At 47.8% G+C, this 17,679-nt stretch overlaps 1 protein-coding gene and 1 long non-coding RNA gene across 2 annotated transcripts in view; one reads left to right on the forward strand and one right to left on the reverse strand.

The window, feature by feature from the left end:
• Positions 1–13,735, forward strand: part of Rtf1 (RTF1 homolog, Paf1/RNA polymerase II complex component) — a 60,541-nt gene extending 46,806 nt beyond the window's left edge. Inside the window, exons 9-18 of the mRNA XM_006991252.3 lie at positions 3,611–3,693; positions 5,497–5,584; positions 5,677–5,784; positions 6,335–6,412; positions 6,925–7,046; positions 7,208–7,265; positions 8,154–8,231; positions 8,997–9,092; positions 10,777–10,888; positions 11,150–13,735. Coding sequence (XP_006991314.1) covers positions 3,611–3,693; positions 5,497–5,584; positions 5,677–5,784; positions 6,335–6,412; positions 6,925–7,046; positions 7,208–7,265; positions 8,154–8,231; positions 8,997–9,092; positions 10,777–10,888; positions 11,150–11,256 — 930 coding nt within the window. The 3' untranslated portion in view covers positions 11,257–13,735. The remainder of the gene's footprint in view (positions 1–3,610; positions 3,694–5,496; positions 5,585–5,676; positions 5,785–6,334; positions 6,413–6,924; positions 7,047–7,207; positions 7,266–8,153; positions 8,232–8,996; positions 9,093–10,776; positions 10,889–11,149) is intronic.
• Positions 13,558–16,925, reverse strand: LOC143272974 (uncharacterized). Its single transcript, XR_013050677.1, has 3 exons — positions 15,888–16,925; positions 14,348–15,683; positions 13,558–13,693 (listed from the first exon to the last, which is right to left on the reverse strand). It is a non-coding gene; the product is annotated as an uncharacterized LOC143272974 (long non-coding RNA).
• Between the last annotated feature and the right edge of the window lie 754 nt (positions 16,926–17,679).

Here is a 17,679-nt window from a genome sequence, read left to right on the forward strand (position 1 = left end):
GTTGTTCAGACTTATATAATATATAGAAGTTTTGTTCATTTGAGAAATAAGTGAATGAAATTTTTCTCTGTATGAAAAGTTGCCATGTCACATACCAAGTCACCTCTAGACTCAGGGAAGAGAAAAAAGATGACTCCACTTCTCCTAGTTCTCATGTGTCCCAGCACTGTTGCTGTGGTTTGGATGCTAGAACTGAGCTGTTTTCTTTTTCTTATTTATTTTTTAGACTGGGTTTTACTGTAGCCCAACACTGACCTTACAGTCCCATCTCCCTCTCTGGACACGGACGGACACACACACACACACACACACACACACACACACACACACACACACACACACACACACACACACACACCCCAAGACAGGGTTTCTCTGTATGGCCCTGCCTGTTCTAGAACTCGCTCTGTAGCCCAGGCTGGCCTCTAACTCAAGAAATCTGCCTGCCTCTGCCTCCCAAGTGCTGGGACTAAAGGTGTACATCACCATCACCCAGCGAACTGCCCCCTACCCCTTGGAGACAAGGGTCTCAACTATAGATTGTTGGAATTGAAAGCATGCACCACCCTGCCTGGCTTGGCTTTGAACTCTTGATTCTCTGGTCTCAGCCTCCCAAGTTATAGCCATGCTTGTCCCATTGATTGTTGTGTTTGGTTTTTTCTTGTTTTCAGTTGTCATTTAATGTAGCTCTTTGCTTGTCTAAGTACTAGTAACCATGAAACTCACTTCCACACTCTTGTCATTTGAACTATAAAAATTACTCAGTAAGCCAGACATGGTAGCACATGGCTGAAGTACTCGCACTCAGAGACTGAGGGAGAAGAACAAACTTAGTCAAGGTCAGCTTGGGCTCCACAGTGAGGTCGAAAGCAGCCTAAACTACATTTAAGACTGTGTATCAATTAAAAAACCAAAAAAAAAAAAAAAAATGATCTGAAGAACTAGTTCTCGGGCTGGGAAGATGGTTCATTGAGTCCAGTGCTTTTCTCAGTCTGGGGAGATGGTTCATTGAGTCCAGTGCTTCTGCATAGGCAGGAGGGCTTGAGTTCAGGTCCCAGCAGCCACACAAAAGCTCGTCTGGCCGTACACGTTACCTCTGCTAGAGTCAGAGAGTCAAATCAGGAAGACCCAGGAGCTCACTGGTAGTCCAGCCAGAGCGTCATTCTTCCAATTCAGTGAAAGACATCATCTCAGATAGTAAGGTAGAAAATGACAGAGGACACCTGGCTTTCTGGTCTCCACATGAGCACAAACACACAGGCAGGCATACCCACTCACATGCACATACATAAATTTTAAAATCTTAAAAATAATTACTTCACTGGGCTGGTGGCACACGCCTTTAATCCCAGCACTTGGAGGCAGAGGCAGGTGGATCTTTGAGTTTGAGGCCAGCCTTACTTACCTACAGAGCAAATTCCAGGGCAGCCAGAGCTGTTACACAGAGAATCCCTGTCCCAAAACAACAACAAAACAAAAACTATATCATTTATCATTACTGTGTGTAAGGTGTATGTTGGAAAGGTACACGTGTGTGGTGTGCATGAAGAATTCAGAGGACCATGTTGGAGTTGGCTCTCTTCTTTCATGTTCATGTGCGTTCTAGAGAGGTTGTCAGGCTTGAGTCATCAAGTAGCAAGTCCTTTTACCCACTGAGCCATCTTGCCAGCCTGCTCTACCTACCTACCTACCTACCTACCTACCTACCTACCTACCTACCCACCTACCTACCTACCCACCTACCCACCTACCTACCCACCTACCTACCCACCTACCCACCTACCCACCCACCTACCCACCTACCCACCTACCTACCTACCTACCCACCTACCCACCTACCCACCTACCTACCTACCCACCTACCCACCTACCCACCTACCCACCCACCTACCCACCTACCTACCCACCCACCCACCTACCCACCTACCCACCTACCTACCTACCTACCTACCTACCAGCTATCTCTATCTGCCTGTCTATATCTATCTATCTATCTATCTATCTATCTATCTATCTATCTATCTATCTATCTCTATTGCTATTGGAAGTGTAATGGTGTACATGTGAAGTCTGAGAGACTTTAGGAAGCCAGTTCTTTCTTTTCACCTTATTTTGAGGTACTGTCTCTTGTTTCTGCCATCCTGTGTACTCTAGAAGACTAGCTAACTCATGAGCTTCTAGATGATTCTTCTGTTGCTGTTCTCATCTACCCATGGAAGTTCTGGGATTCCATATTTGCACCACCATATCTGGCACCACCTTATCTGGGGCATGGGATGAGGTGAGACAAGGTTTCTCTCTGTAGCCCCAGCAGTCCTGGAACCTGCTCTGTAGACCAGACTGGTCTCAAACTCAGAGACCCACCTGCCTCTGCCTCCAAGTGCTGGGATTAAAGGATTAAAGGTGTGGGCCCCCCCCCCCCAGCCCAGCTCACATCTGGCTTAATATATAGGTTCTAGATATTGAATTTGGGTTGTCAAGCTTTGCACTTAGCGGTTCTGCCTTCCTATCCATCTTCCTGGCCCAAACCTCCCTCCTTCCCTCTCCCTCTCCCTCTCCCTCTCCCTCTCCCTCTCTCTCTCTTTTTGTTTGTTTGTTTGTTTGTTTGAGACAGAGTTTCTCTATATAGCCTTGGCTGTCCTAGAACTCCTCCATAGACCAAGCTGGCCTCTTTTAAACTCAGAGATCTGCCTGCCTTTGCTTCCCTAGTGCTGGGATTAAAGGTATGTGCCACTACTGCCCGGCCCAAACTTTTCTTAACACACACACACACACACACACACACACACACACACACACACACACACACACACACACACACACACACACACTGTAGTTGAGTGCTAGAAGCCTGGACTGGGTGCTTGGGAAACAGCCAGGGGCCTCATTTGAGCCTGGAGTTGAAGAACAGCCTGGCCAACATAGTGAAGCCCTGTCCTGTCTCATTTAAAGAAAAAAAAAGCAGGGAGGGGCTTTGGGGAGTGGCTCAGTGAGTGAGAACAGTGATCACCAGGCCTAACCACCTGAATTCAACCCCCAGAACCCACATGGTGGAAAGAGAGAGCCCACTCTGTGGGTTGTCATCTGAGCTCCACATATGTCTTGGCAAGAACATTCACGTAGCCAGAATGGGGGTTGAGATGGTTTAGTTCACAGACACTTGTCTCCAAACCTGACGCTGAGGTTGATCCCTGGACCAGCGCAGGAGGAGAGAACTGATTCTCACAAGTCATCTTCTGGCCTTCTGTGACCTGGCACATCCATGCCTGCACGTGTGCACACACACAAAATAAATGAGTAGAGTAGATTTTGTCTTTGTTTTTAAGGATGGGATGCTGGGAATGTCAGCATGTGCACCACTCAACAACAATGAAAGAGGAAAAGAGCTGACCTCTGATGTTTCTGTAATGGCCTCCAGACTAATTTGCCTTTTCTCCTGCCTTGCTTACCCTGAGGATAAGGCTCAGCAGCCTTAGCCATCTGAATTCTAAGCATGAGACAGGCCCCTGTGGGCTCCTCTTTCACAGTTCTTCTGTGTTTGGATAGAGACAAAAGAATGGTGTGAACGCTCTGGAAGAGGCTTTTTACTGGTATCTGTTTTTTCTCTTAGGTGGCTGAGATCACAGGTGTTGTGGAGACTGCCAAAGTTTACCAGCTGGGTGGTACCAGAACAAACAAAGGGCTGCAGCTACGGTAAGAGGCAGGCATGAAGACAGACCCCTGTAATCCCAGTACTCCAGTGACAGAATCAGGAGGATCTCTGCAAGGTCAAGGCCAGCTTGGCGTACGTGGTGAACTCCAGGCCACCTGGAGTTAGTTACCTAATGAAATACATCCTTCCTCCCGTTCTTCCCGTCTTTTCTGAGACGAGGTCTTGCTATATAACCAAGCTGGATAATGCTGCCTCAGCCTTCCAAGGGTTGGCATAACTGTGTCACCACGCCCTGGTTTAAGAGTTCCTTCTGCGGAGGCATTAGCTGCCTTTGCAGATGGACTGCTTCTTGGCCTGCCATTGCCTCCAATATGATGTTTGTAACATTGAGCGCTAAGTATGGTCCCCACAATGCACAGAGGAAAGCTTGGGTCTGTGCTTCCTAGAAGGTAGCAAGGATGCAATATGTTGGGGTGTATAGAAGAACAGTAACCGGGTCTATGAGACAGACAGACAGACAGACACACACACACACACACACACACACACACACACACACACACACACACACACTCGACAGAGCCTGTGACGTTTTCTGGACAGTCAGGAAACTTGCTTCCTTCTGATCCTGGCTCTCAACTAGCCTCACCTTTGCCAAGTAAGGTCAGCTTTCTAGACTTACTTTCCTCTTCAGTGAAATGGCAATGTCATTGACTTGGCACACATTTACTGAATCTCTACTCTGTGTGTGGCGCTGTTCTTGACATTAGGAAAAAGGTGATGTCAAATACACAAATCCCTGCCCCTTCCTTCATGAACCCTAAGAATTCTAAAGACCCCCATATCAGAAGGTGTAACAGGAGTTTGCCAGGATCATGTAGCAGATAGCAAGTAACAGATAAGACTGTCTGTCCCCTCGCCCATTTCCTGTCACTGCATTCTTTCCACTCCCCTCCCAAATCCTCATCCCACATCCTCCCTGGTGTGTTTGAAAAGAGTTTGGGGGCGGGCAAGATGGCTCAGAGGATAAAGGTACTTGCCACCAAGATGATGACCTGAGTTCAGTCCCTGGAGCCCCTGTGGTGGGAGGAGGGAGCTGACTCCTGCAAATTGTTCTCTGTGACGCTTGCAGTTGTAAGCACATGCACGCACACATGCGCTCGCACACAAGTTTGATAGTTTTAATAAGAGCTGGTTGAGGGATCGCTGCTTTTAGAGACCTTGGGTTTAGTTTCCAGCACCCATGACCACCTGTAACTATTTCTGGCCTCCCCAGGCACAGACATAGACACTTGTGGACAGATACACATATACATTAAAAAAATTTTTTTTACATTTAAAAAAGGTGTTTTTTTTTTTGTTTGTTTTTTTTTGATTTTTTTTTTTTTGTTTTTTTTAAGAAAAAGAAATCAAAAAGAGCTGATTGGGCTAGTGTCCAGAGAAATCTCTAAGAGTATGGCATTGAGTCCCCAAACTTTGCCAAGCAATGGTCTTCAGTTCATCCCAGGAACTGTGCAGAGTGCATACTGATGCTTCCTGATGGGCTCTGGGGGTTATGATGAACAGACTTCTGAAGCACTTGCCAGGCCTCCTTGGTTTCTACTGTTAGTTTTATAAGCTAAGTCCTGGCTACCCGTTGAAACAACCCCTGGTAGATTCATTTTGTGCCTGGGCTTAGTAGGTCTAGTTGGTGCTTTAGTGGTAGTTTTTGTCTCCTTGGCAATTCAGAGGGTAGCCAGGGTTGAGGCCCACAGACACAGGTCGTATACGCAGTCTGGTAGGGTTGCTTAGCTGGTTACAGTCAGTGTGTACGTTCTTTGAGATGCTGTCTCTCTTTCGTGTAGGCATGGCAATGACCAGCGAGTGTTCCGCCTGGAGTTTGTGTCAAACCAAGAATTCACGGAAAGTGAATTCATGAAGTGGAAGGAAGCAGTAAGTGTCTGGACTGCTGGCAGCTGCTTGTGAATGTGCTCTTTCCTAAAGCCCTCACTAACGGCTTTCTTATCACATTTTGTTTGGTACAGATGTTTTCTGCTGGCATGCAGTTGCCCACTCTAGATGAAATCAATAAAAAGGAACTATCTATTAAAGACGCTCTCAATTATAAATTTAATGATCAGGACATTGAGGAGGTAAGAAACCTGAATCCCAGGGGCTGGGTTGTTTAAGACCAGATTGGAGAAGATCTGTCTTGCCTTGGCATTTTCTGTGATATGTGAAATTAATTAAAGGGTTGCTTACTATTGCTACCTCGTAATTTATACTTCATGAGACCTTCCCTATACATTCTCATCTACAGTGAGACTACATAGACTCAAGTCTATTAGGATGTGTATTCCCCTAGGCTTGGTTCTTCCAGAACTTCCTTTCATCAAACTATTTTGGTCGAATTCTTGGATCTCTGCTCTCTTGGACAGTGGCTAGCCTTACAATCCCAGGCCTTTGTTCTGCTGCTGTTTATGGATGCCTGCCTGCTCCTTCAGACTGTCCCAGAAGAATCTCTGTGACCCCAGAAACAGCACAGTGTCCCTTGGAATGAGTCTGCTCCCCCTCTGGGGAGTGGCACTGCTTTAGGATGAGCAGTCCCCTCTAACTCCAGCTTACCTCCAGATGGGCTCGCTTAGCCCAGCTACCAAAGTAGTGTAGGAATACCTCACTGCTGGTGTCTCCTCTCTGGTACAGATCGTAAAAGAGAAAGAAAGGTTCAGGAAAGCTCCACCAAACTATGCCATGAAGAAGACTCAGCTGCTAAAGGAAAAGGTAGGACTTGAACCCCTGTGCTTGTCATGTTAAGATGGAGAAATCACACTCATGTCCATTCTCTGCCCGAGTCAGGGAGAGCAGGGTGGCGGGGGACCATGGTGGGCCCTGGGGTAAGCAAAACAGGGTGTTCCTTGCTGTAAGTGCAGTCGGTCTTTTCCTAGTCCTGTGTTTGCTTTGCTATGAACCCCACTGCAGCAGGTGGTTTTCCATTCCATCCGTCGAGATAGGATGGACCTAGTTAGGGAAGTTTGGCCATGTGGCCTATATCCTAAAGCTAATTAATGGTGCGTCATTCCTGTCTGGGCTCACAGAGCCCGGTAACTAGTGGGAAGGTAGGTATTGTACTGTTATGAACAAAAAGACACCTTGACTTTGTCGAGTACTTTTGTCGCTGTTTCTTCACATTTCCTATCATTGGTTCATCGTGTGGGGTGCCTTACCTGTGCTGTATGAGCTATTTAATAGAGAGCCAGCAACAGCCAAGAGCTCACATGTCTCTCTGTGTGCAGGCCATGGCTGAGGACCTGGGAGATCAGGACAAAGCCAAACAAATCCAAGACCAGCTAAATGAGCTGGAGGAGCGGGCAGAAGCCCTGGACCGCCAGCGAACCAAGAACATATCTGCGATCAGGTGTGTTAGTGATCCTGTTTTGGTAAGGACCTGGCCTTGGCCGGCCTGTAGTCTTGTACATTCAGTGCTACACAGACCCCACAGATCTCTGGGGTGCCGAGGTGCCAAGCTGCCCCACCCCTCTCACAGCCCACTGACTGATGACGCCTCTTTCTTTGTAGCTACATCAACCAGCGGAATCGGGAGTGGAACATTGTGGAGTCTGAGAAGGCTCTGGTGGTGAGTTTTAAACTTCACATGGATTACTGAAAAAACTCTAGTAAAATGATAGGAATTCCAGCATCATGGCACACACCTGTAATACCAGCACCTAGGAGGTGGCATCAGGAGGGTCAGTAGTTCAAGGCCAGCCTCAGCTGCTTATTGTCCAAAGCCAGTCTGGGTTATATAAGACTCTGCGTCAGAAAAGTAAAATTAGGACTAGTGAGATGGCATTGCAGGTAAAAATGCTTGCCAGGCAAGCTTGGTGCCCTGAGTTCAAGCCCTAGAACCCACAGAGGTTAAAGAACCAACTCTCCAGAGTTATCCTTTGACCTCCACACAGACAATCATGGCAGGCATGTGCCTCCCCACAAATAACAAAAGAATTTAGGTTAAACAAAAAAAATTTTTGTATTATCCATGTGTGGTTTTAAATTATTGAAATGATATACTTTTAGCATGCGTTCACTCTGCTTCATATCTGCCCCTAGCATTTTTAATGTATGATACAAACTATCGGTTTTCTGGCCTGTTCTGCCCTTACATTCATTTTTATCTTTGCCATTGGTGCTTCTGTATCTGTTTTGTTGGGGGTGGGGGTTGATTCTTATTCCTGTGTCTAATTTGTTAGTTGGGTGGGTGGGGTTGGTTCTTGCTCCTGTACCTGTTCTGTTGGACTTGGTATTGCTCCAGAATCTGTTCTGTTGTTGGGGGAGGTTTTGTTTTTGTTCTGTTCTGCAGCTCAGCCTTGAACCCAGGCCTTATGTGTGCTAGGCAAGTGCTTTATCACTGAAAGGACAGACAGCTTTTGAATTTTTTCCTAGTTCCTTGCAAAGATGTTATTTATAATGTAAGCTTAGGACGAAAGAGAGGAGGAGGAGATCTAATGCATATTTTCTGTTTTAGGCTGAAAGTCACAACATGAAAAACCAGCAGATGGATCCCTTTACTAGGAGGCAGTGCAAACCCACCATCGTGTCCAATGTGAGTGCCTGAAGAGGACGTTTTTAGTTGGGACCTAGATTCTAGGACATAAAATGAATTCCATTAGGAAATTAATAAAGAAGTTAAAAATAATGTTTTTCTAGCTGGGATTTGCTTGCCTTGAGCTTGGGTCTGGATTCTTCCTTTTTATCTTGCTATAGGGCATAACAGGTAGTGAAAACCTGGGAGTTAACCCTCTGTATCAGGGTGCACTGAAAACGTGCAGCAGATGTTAACATAGGAAGAGTCCCTGATCCACAGTGTTTGCGACTAGAAACATCCCAGAGATGGGCATATTTAAAGTTGGAGATATTTGCAGTATATAGAGAGATAAATCTTGGGGATGAGGTACAGGTCTACAGAAGAAATGCATTTGTTTTGAATGTATGTATATATCACCTGAAGGTAACTTTTAATCAGACCTTTAGTACCTGTTCTTGACAATAAATGAGATCAGATGTGGAATTGTCCACACATGGCACTGTGATGGTGCATGACATTTTAGATGCTGAAGCATTATGGGTTTGGGATTTTGATACTAGAGGGGCACAGCCTGTGTATGTTGGTTAGCATGGGGGCCCAGATGGGCTGTTTTGATGGTTTTAATTGTGCTTTTCTGCAGCTGACTTAAGGGAAACTCCCCTGAGCTGCTAATGGATGCCCAGTAGTACTCGTGATGTTAGTGGGAGTAAATGGGACAGAACTTGGCATGGGACTCGGAGTGTTAAGTAGTCTTCAAAATAATTTATGTATTTTCTCTCCCAGTCCAGAGACCCAGCTGTTCAGGCTGCCATTTTGGCCCAGCTAAATGCGAAATACGGTTCTGGAGTATTACCAGATGCTCCAAAGGAAATGAGCAAGGCAAGTATAGTACCTCCCTGCAGCTGTGGAGCTAGACTGCTGGCTAGAACCTCAGAGGCTGCCCTGCTTTGTGAAGGCCTGCTGTCCGTATAGGGAGGAACGTGGGTTGGGCTTGCGGGCCTTCTTCAGCTATTGGCGAGTGTACTCACTGGTACTGAACTGTCTTCGATTCTAAACTACTACTTAGGCCTTGCCTGTGTTCAGGCCACCGACTTTCTAGACTTGTGCAGCACGTTTCCTCTAGAGAAAACTGTCCTGTGTATCCTACAGGGTGACTAGAAGAAACAGGTGACAAGTAAGGAACAGACAGCTGTCAGTGTAAAGGCAACAATGGTAATCCAGGAGGGCTCCTTCTTTAGGTGTTTGTCTTGTTCCTCTTTTCCCTTCTTACTGTGGCCTTGGCTGGGCTTGAACTTGCAGAGACCCTTCTGCCTCTGCATCCTCTGAGTGCTGGGATTACAGCTGTGGTGGCACATGCCTGTGATTGGAGTACTCAGGAGGAGAAGAAACGGGACCAGGAGTTCTAGAGTTTGAAGGCCGGCTGAGGTCATGAGACTGTTTCAGAGAAACCGGAAATGAACAGGAGCTGGGGGCGTGGTCAGTCAGTGCAGTGCTTGCCTAGTGCGAGCCCCATGGGGACGGGTGGCTTATGCCATTATGTTTCCCTGGGCGGGGCGGCGACAGTGAAGGCTGATGCGTCAAAATTGAAGCGAGTAGTTTTCAGTTTCCCACGTTGCCCTGACTAACCCGTGACTGCCTTGAATGTTGGTCCGAAGGGGCCTACTGTCTCAAACCCACCTTTTCCATTCGTATACCACAGACAAGTCTTCCTTCTCCTTTCCACATTGCAGCCTAGAAAGACTCGAAAAGGGAAGACTGTTCATGGCCCCTCCTGGTTTCCCTGAGAAACAATCTGAAAGGGGCGTTAGAGCTAGAAAGACAGCTGAGTTGGAGAGAATGTGCCTGGCCGGCTCAAGGCACTGGGTTCCACTCATCAGTACCACACAAAAAGTAAATGTGTGTGTGTGTGACTTTATATATATGTCAATTACAGAAAGAAGTGTCAAAGCGGCGGGAGGCTAATGAGATGGCTCAGTTGGTAAATTCTTCCCTCAAAAGCATGAAGATTGGAGTTTGATCTCCAGAACCTATGTAAAAATGCTTAGGATAGTGGTTTACATCTGTAATCACAGTGTTGAGGAGGCAAAAGAGGTTCCTGGACTTGCTGGGTGCCAGCCTAGCCTAATTGATGAGATCAAGGCCAATGGGAGATGCTGTCTGAAAGGAGATATGTAGCATTTCTGAGGATCACATACAAGGTCGTCGTCCACATGTGTGTTACACACGTGTACATTAAAAAAGATGGGCGGGCTTATTATAAAAAGCATGTGATTTTGAGTGAGAGCTTTGACCATCCATGACTGCTGTTTCTTTAAATCTATTTGTATATTATTTATCTTATGTTGTATGAATGTTTTACTTGCATTTATGTGCCTGGTGTCCACAGAGGTCAGAAGAAGGCACCTGGTCCCCTGGAACTGGAGTTACCCATGGTTATGAACTTTCATGTGGGTGCTGGGAACTGAATTCAGGTCCTCTGAAAGTGCTCTTAACCATTTTGCCAGCCCACCAGCCTCTCTGTTTGCACTTGTGTTTTATAATTTGTTTCCTTTTCTCATTGCAGGGTCAGGGAAAGGATAAAGATTTGAATTCTAAGTCAGCCAGTGACCTCTCAGAAGACTTGTTCAAAGTCCATGATTTTGATGTGAAGATTGACTTACAGGTTCCAAGCTCAGGTGTGTGTGTGTGTGTGTGTGTGTGTGTGTGTGTGTTGGGACTTAGAAGGGGCACCAGATAGATTTGTGGGTCTCTCAGCTTTGAGTCTTGACTATAGGGAAGAAAAGGAGGTACCTGCCTCTCGGGATCCATAGAGCCAAGGTCAGATAGGGCGTGGGTCCTTCTTGAGAGCAGACTCCAGTCAGCAAGGCTCCCTGAGAAGGGAAGCCAAGATCAGAAGGCTGTACCAATCCTAAGTTGACCAATTTATTCTTTCCCAGAGTCCAAAGCTTTGGCCATCACCTCCAAGGCCCCACCAGCCAAGGACGGAGCTCCAAGGAGGTCTCTGAACTTAGAAGACTACAAGAAACGACGGGGGCTTATTTGAGCACTCCCAGCCTGCTGCCTCCAACCCTGCATGCCCGTCAGAGTCCAGCTTTCCTCTTCTCCTCTGATTTGCCCTCTTTGGGCTGGAGCAGCAGTGGAACTGGGAAGAGACTCTAAACTGCCAGTCATTGTAATATAAACCATTTGCTGTATAGACCTCCCTTGTCTGCACCATCTCCCGCCAGCCCCCAGGTCCCACCCAAGGTGGATCTGTCCCATGTCTTTAGGTTTGTGTTTGCCCTCCCCACCCACTTTTGGTTTTGAACTAGCAGTTTGGCCACTCTGCACATTCAGTATTCCGGGGAGCTGGGGTTCTTGCCGGACCCTGGTGGCAACAGTGGCAGCACTTCAGTGTCCTCCAGACTGCCTTGGGCCCGACCTTGACCATGGCCCCTAACCCTTGCAGAGAGCGGGAACTGGTGTCTGCCGAACTCTTTCCTCTCGTCATCCTTCCCTTCTTCCTGGGTCCATGGAAGAGGGATTTTCAAAAAGTTTAGTTTCCAAAAAGTGTACATTTATGGGGAGGGAGGGGGTCTAATTGAGAGAGTGTGTGTGTGGGTGTGTGTATGTGTATGTGTGTGGATTTTTTTATCATTTTTTAAAATGCAGTACTCTTTGTATCAGTCTGTCATGGGTCTATAGCTGTTTCAGATTTTTTTTTTTTTTGAGCTGTACTTGAGCATCTGAAACTGCAAGAAAGAAACTGATTAAATGTGATTCTTCTTACTAAACAGGCCTGACTGCTGTAGCTGTGTGACTTCCTCCCTTTTCCCAGCACTGCCCTCCCCACAGGAAACCCTTCTAGCCCCCTTGCCCCACAGGCTGTGCCCTGGCAGGTGGGCAGGAAGCTCGTGGCAGGTCCCAGGGAGGCTAGCCAGAGTCTTGCTCATTGCACAGGTACAGCCTAGAGCTTCTTGACTGAACGTAGCGCTTCTTGTCCCCTCCCAGTGTGCCTACCTGTCTTCCTAGTTGACTCTGTTTGATGTTTGGCAAGAATAACATTTTATTTTGTTTTTTAAAGAATTAATTCAACATGAATGTGGAGAGCAAACACAAAAAGATGTAGGTTTCAGATGTTACCAGCATGTGCAGTGGTGCGTGCATGAGTGCGTGCGTGCCCGTGTGTGTCTGTGTGTGCATATATATGTATGGTGAGCATATATATATATTGTTGTGCAGCTAGGGTGAAGCCAGCAAAGAGGTGTGTATGTCGTTATGAAATGTTTGAAAAGAGATAAGCTGACTGCTTGATAATCATTCTCAGGTGTAAAGCTCCAACTGTAAATAAAAGTGGCATTTAACAAATCTTTTCAGAACAAAGTACAGCTGATGATATCCTCCAAGCACTAGGCTAAAGGAACAGCTGAGAGCTGCTGATTCCACACGACGATGAGGCTCTGTACTTCACTGACTCCTGTATAAGGAAGGGATGATGGGAAATCATGGAATTAAGTAGTATTTAAACAAAAATGGACTTAATAGTTCTGGTGGTTCTGTAAAGCCTTGGTGTTGCTTTATCTTAGTTTACATTTTTACTTTTTTAAAGAGCAGCGACAGCTGGTTTTGAAGAAGTATTGTGACTGTAGATCTGGAAGTGGGCCCTGCCCCAGCCCTGCAGCTGTGGCACTGTGGGGCAGAGGACCGGTGATGGACTCCTTGCAATCATACATACTTGAAGAGTCCATCGACTGAAGCTCTTTGTAGACTGTTGTGTAAATGTGGAGTCACAGACTGTTGAACACCTGCACTCGAGCAGAGTCCTGGAGCTGCTGGGACCTCTCCTATCATGTCAGACTTGGACTTTTTTCTTCTTGTTTAAAGGACATAAAATCATAGAATCCATATAATCTGTGGAGTCATCCTGACCCACGTGTAGATCTGTATCTAGTATCATTTGGATTTGGACAAGTGTCAATGACATTATGGCTGTGTAATAAAATTTTTATTAAAACCACCATACACTGTAGCCCCTTGGCCACGCCCCACCTGCAGCTGCTGACATGCTGAGACCAAAGCACGGGGCAGGGAGAAAAGCCCACCAAAGAAGACTGAAAGGTAGCCTGGCGCCTGACCGCCTGTCTGGCCAGTCCAGTCAACATTCAGCATCTGCCTGAAGTCTCAGCTGAGGTGGGAGCTTTGAGACAAGATCTCAGCCAGTCCTGAGACCTTAGCCTTGGCCCACCAACAGGGCTTCCTGGTGGGTCAGTTTTTCTTGTGCTGGTAACAGCCTCAGCAGCTTGTCTACCACCCCAGCTTCTCTGCAGTGCTGAAAGGTGGAGCACCCAAGGCCGTGGTCTCCATCTTTTTCATTCTGGGAAGTGACCCTCAGTATCCAGATACCTAGATCATGCTGTCTGTAGATCTGGTGTCTGATTTCTGACGGGCAGAGAAAGTCTGTTTTTGTTATTTTTCTGTGAAGTCCTGACTTGTCACTCAAACTGTAAAGATATTTGTAAATAAACTTGATGGCATTTTAACAAGGGGTCAGATTTAGTACACAGCTTGCATCCCAAGTGGCACCCGTAAAGCCCCGTTTGAAAGTCTCAACTCCTTTGTCCCCCTGCACTTGAGGTTCTGCACCCCCAGAATGACAGTAGCTGTCCTCAACTCTTTGTTTGGTTTTGGTTTTAGGTTTGGTATTTGAGACAGGGTTTCTCTGTGCAGCCCTGACGGTCCTGCAACTCGCTATGTAGACCAGGCTAGCCTGGAACTCAGAGATCCGCCTGCCTCTGCCTCCCAAGTGCTGGGATTCAAGGTGTGCACCACCACTGCCCAGCTGTCCTCAACTCTGAAGCAGCATCCTCATAATGGTGGTTTCCTGGCCCAGTATGAGTTCCAGCATGATTCAACTGAGCACGCAGATACCTAATGTGCTGCCCAGCCCCGGCCAGAACCTGGTCCTAACAGCTTTCTCATGGCCTAGGCACAGTTCCTTGGCCTAGTGTGTGGAGCAGGAGGCCAGGGACTGAGTATAGCTGATTTGCAGCAATCTTGCCCTACATGGTGAGATCTGAGAGCTCCCCGTGGTGCTGAGGCGGTGTCGTATTTATTTCCTTACCACTGTGTAAGCAGCAAAGACCTACTACACTCACCCTCAACAGAGGTGGTAGAAGCCGGGCGCCAGGCTGCCTGGTGTTGCTAAGATGGGACCCACAAGTTACCAGATGTTACCACTCACTGCTTGACTGTTGGGTCCGGACAATGAGTAGACAAGCCACTTAGTCTTCAGTATCTGGTTGCTGTGTGGTAGCCACTTGCTGCCTGACTGAAGAAGACAACCTCCAGTACAGGTGGAGAGAAGTGTGTAAGCTTCTCCCAGGAGAGGAGACTGTTCTTTGAATGGCCTCGCTGCTCTAAGGAGCCAGGAAGCCATTAAACTCAGTTCAAGCTTATTTACTTGTTTAGTGTGTTTTCAGAGATTGAAGGCTGGCACTGGGTTCCTTTGAGGAACTACAAGGGGCAGCGTTTGTAAGAGGGTCCCCTGCAGCTGTAAGGCTGCCTAGGCCTTCCCCAGCGACCGGTGGATGGCCTGGGGTGGCACCCGGCCGCTGGAGTGCAGGCACAACTCGGTACTCCAGCCTGCTGTGTACCCAAGATAGCCGAGGACCAGAGGCAGCCACTGGTTCAGGGCCCATCACCCAGCACCACCGCTTAATCCCTAGGGATAACCCATTTCTGTGACACAGAACCCCTTCTTTAGATGGATAATGTGCTGGGCATGGTGGCCCATGTCTTTAATCTCAGAACAACCACCAAAATAGTGGTAGCTAAGTTGGCAGTGTTCGTCTGGCATTCAACAAGGCTCTAGGTTCAATCCTAACAGGTGGAGGCTGGATGGATTTAAAAAAAAAAAAAATCAAGGTCATCTTCAACTACATAGTCTCATCTCGCGTGGGGAATCTTCCAGGGGCCTCACTCCTTCCCATGTCATTCTCCGGCCTTTCAACATACACTTCCACTAAAGACTCACCCCCTGCCCCCACACCCCTCAAGAGTATTGAAACTCAAGCCAGAAAAATATAAAGAATCCCAGCAAATTTCCAATCCTCCCCATAACTACATCGAAGCCAGGTCCAGAAGTGCAAGTTTATCTCCACCGACTTACCCTGGGGAACTCCCTAGCTGAAAAAGTCACCTCCGCGGAAGCCTTCCTGGGACTCGCCTCTGCCGTGGGTGTCCTTCCAGCTCCCCCTAGCGCAGCACTTACCCATGGAATTGGGAGCTAACCCCAACCAGGGAGCCCAGCCTCAAGGAGCGCTTACTGGACCACAGATAAACGAAGGAGGAAGGAGGGGAAGGGATCAAGCTGACATCCTTCCAGGAGGACCGTAGCTTGGGTTCTAGAAACGGGCTGCGAAAGGTGGAGCCGGCCGGCTGGCTAAGAGGGTGTGTCGCACTGGATCTGATGGGTCCCGGGTCTTGGCAGCCCTAGCAGGAGGGTGAGCAGCAATTGGGATGGGCGTGGCCTGCACCTGTGAGTGCTTGCACGTGCGCGAATCCCGCCCTCCCCCTCCCCCTCCCCCCCCCCATCCCGCAGCTGGAGGCTCCCCAGGATATTAACGGAGCGAGGTATTTGACACTCAGACTTGCTCCTGGGTCATGGTGCCAGGTGACTCAGTGACCCAAACTCACATGCAGTGAGCCAATGGCAGCTTCCTGTGGTTCCAGCTTCCAGCCCTATTCTGATGCTCTGTGGACCAGGTCCCCTGAGAGGAGGTCACATCTGCAGGTTCCGTGTTTTAGTTGAGAGCTGTATCTCCTACCCCTTCGACTGGGAAAGGCAGGGAAGTTCCTGATGAGCACTTACCCAGCACATCCCTAGTGTGCGTGGGGCTTTAAGCAGTCAGCCTCAGTTTCTCCCTGTCCTCAGGCCCTCCCAGAGGTCATCACCTCCAAGTAGCTGGCCACTAGAAGAGGCCCTGCAGCTCCCTGTCCTCAAGAGAAGGTGTAGACTTAATGAACACAGGCTCCTGAAGGAACTGCAAACCTTGCTTCTGAAATGTGTCTGGAGGAGACACTGTTGTAACGGCACATACATAGTGACACTTGGGTTCATTTAGACAAGGGTGACATTATGGAGGGCTAGCCAACTGCTAATTCCCGGGCCCTGCTATTATTATGACGGAATATTCCAGAATATTGTCACAAAGACTAAGCTACTGGGAAGAAGAAGCTGGAGAAGAGATGAAACCCAGCACCAAGACCTGTCAGAGGTTGGGACTGTCCACTTTGCACATTTCCTTTTCCAGAAGGAGACTTGCTCTTCCCCACCCGAAAATTGAGATTGGGTCCTGGTTCCCACCAGTCCTCTCTCCAGAATGCTCTGGGCAGAGCCAAACATCAGAGTGGCCACTTGAGAATGTTGGAAATAGATGAAGAAACCGAGAGGCCAAGATTCTCGAGGCTCCACTGACAATCCACTGGGGACAGTAAAGGAAGCTCGGCAGCATCCTACGGCCAGTTTTCTGGTTGGCTCCTTTGTGGTTTTCTTCCCGGGAAATGTGAAATAGTGACCATTCCCAGGAACGGGGCCATTTGTTCCGATGTCCTTTGCATCGAGCACCATTTCTGGTTCGCTGCAGCTACTCAACAGGTGTTTGCTCTGTGAGTGAGTCAAGGCATTCCCACAAAACGCCGGAGTCTTACATTCAGAGCATCCCTTGGAAGGCCCATGCCCCCTGGAGCATGTGCTACCAGAATGAGATTTTGTATTCATCCTACCTGGTCCAGAGGAAAGCGACATCCCAACGCCCCGCTCCCCATCACTGAGCTGGCTCTGGTGAAGAGGACCTGGAGTCTCAGAGTAATGGGTCCCTCACTCAAGAGTGCATGATTTCTTGCCCCCTTTTCTTTCCTTGCTTGTCTTAAAGAACTGGAGGAGCTGGAGAGATGGCTCAGCAGTGGAAGTCCTTATCCAGAGGACCTGGGTTTGATTCCCAGCACCCACATGGTAGTTCACAACTGTCCGTAACTCTGGAGTTACAGTCCAGTCCCAGGGGAACTGACACCTTCCTCTGGCCTCTGTGAACACTGGGTACTCATGTGGCACACAGATAGGCATGCAGGTGAAACACCCAAATACATAAAATTATATATGTGTGTGTGTATAATTATATATATATATATAATTTTTTTTTTTTTTTGGTTTTTCGAGACAGGGTTTCTCTGTGTAGCTTTGTGCCTTTCCTGGAACTCACTTGGTAGCCCAGGCTGGCCTCGAACTCACAGAGATCCACCTGCCTCTGCCTCCCAAGTGCTGGGATTAAAGGCCATCACACCAATATATATATATATAGTGTGTGTGTTTCATTTAAAGAAGCTTGAGAAATTGCACCTGAGCTGATAGAGATGGGAGGTAATGAGCAGTTAATTTTGCTTCAGCACCTGGAGTGGAGGAGGCTAGAGAGAAATTAGACATCCCACA

This window comes from Peromyscus maniculatus, chromosome 4 (assembly GCF_049852395.1).
Source record: "Peromyscus maniculatus bairdii isolate BWxNUB_F1_BW_parent chromosome 4, HU_Pman_BW_mat_3.1, whole genome shotgun sequence".
Lineage (NCBI taxonomy): Eukaryota > Metazoa > Chordata > Mammalia > Rodentia > Cricetidae > Peromyscus > Peromyscus maniculatus.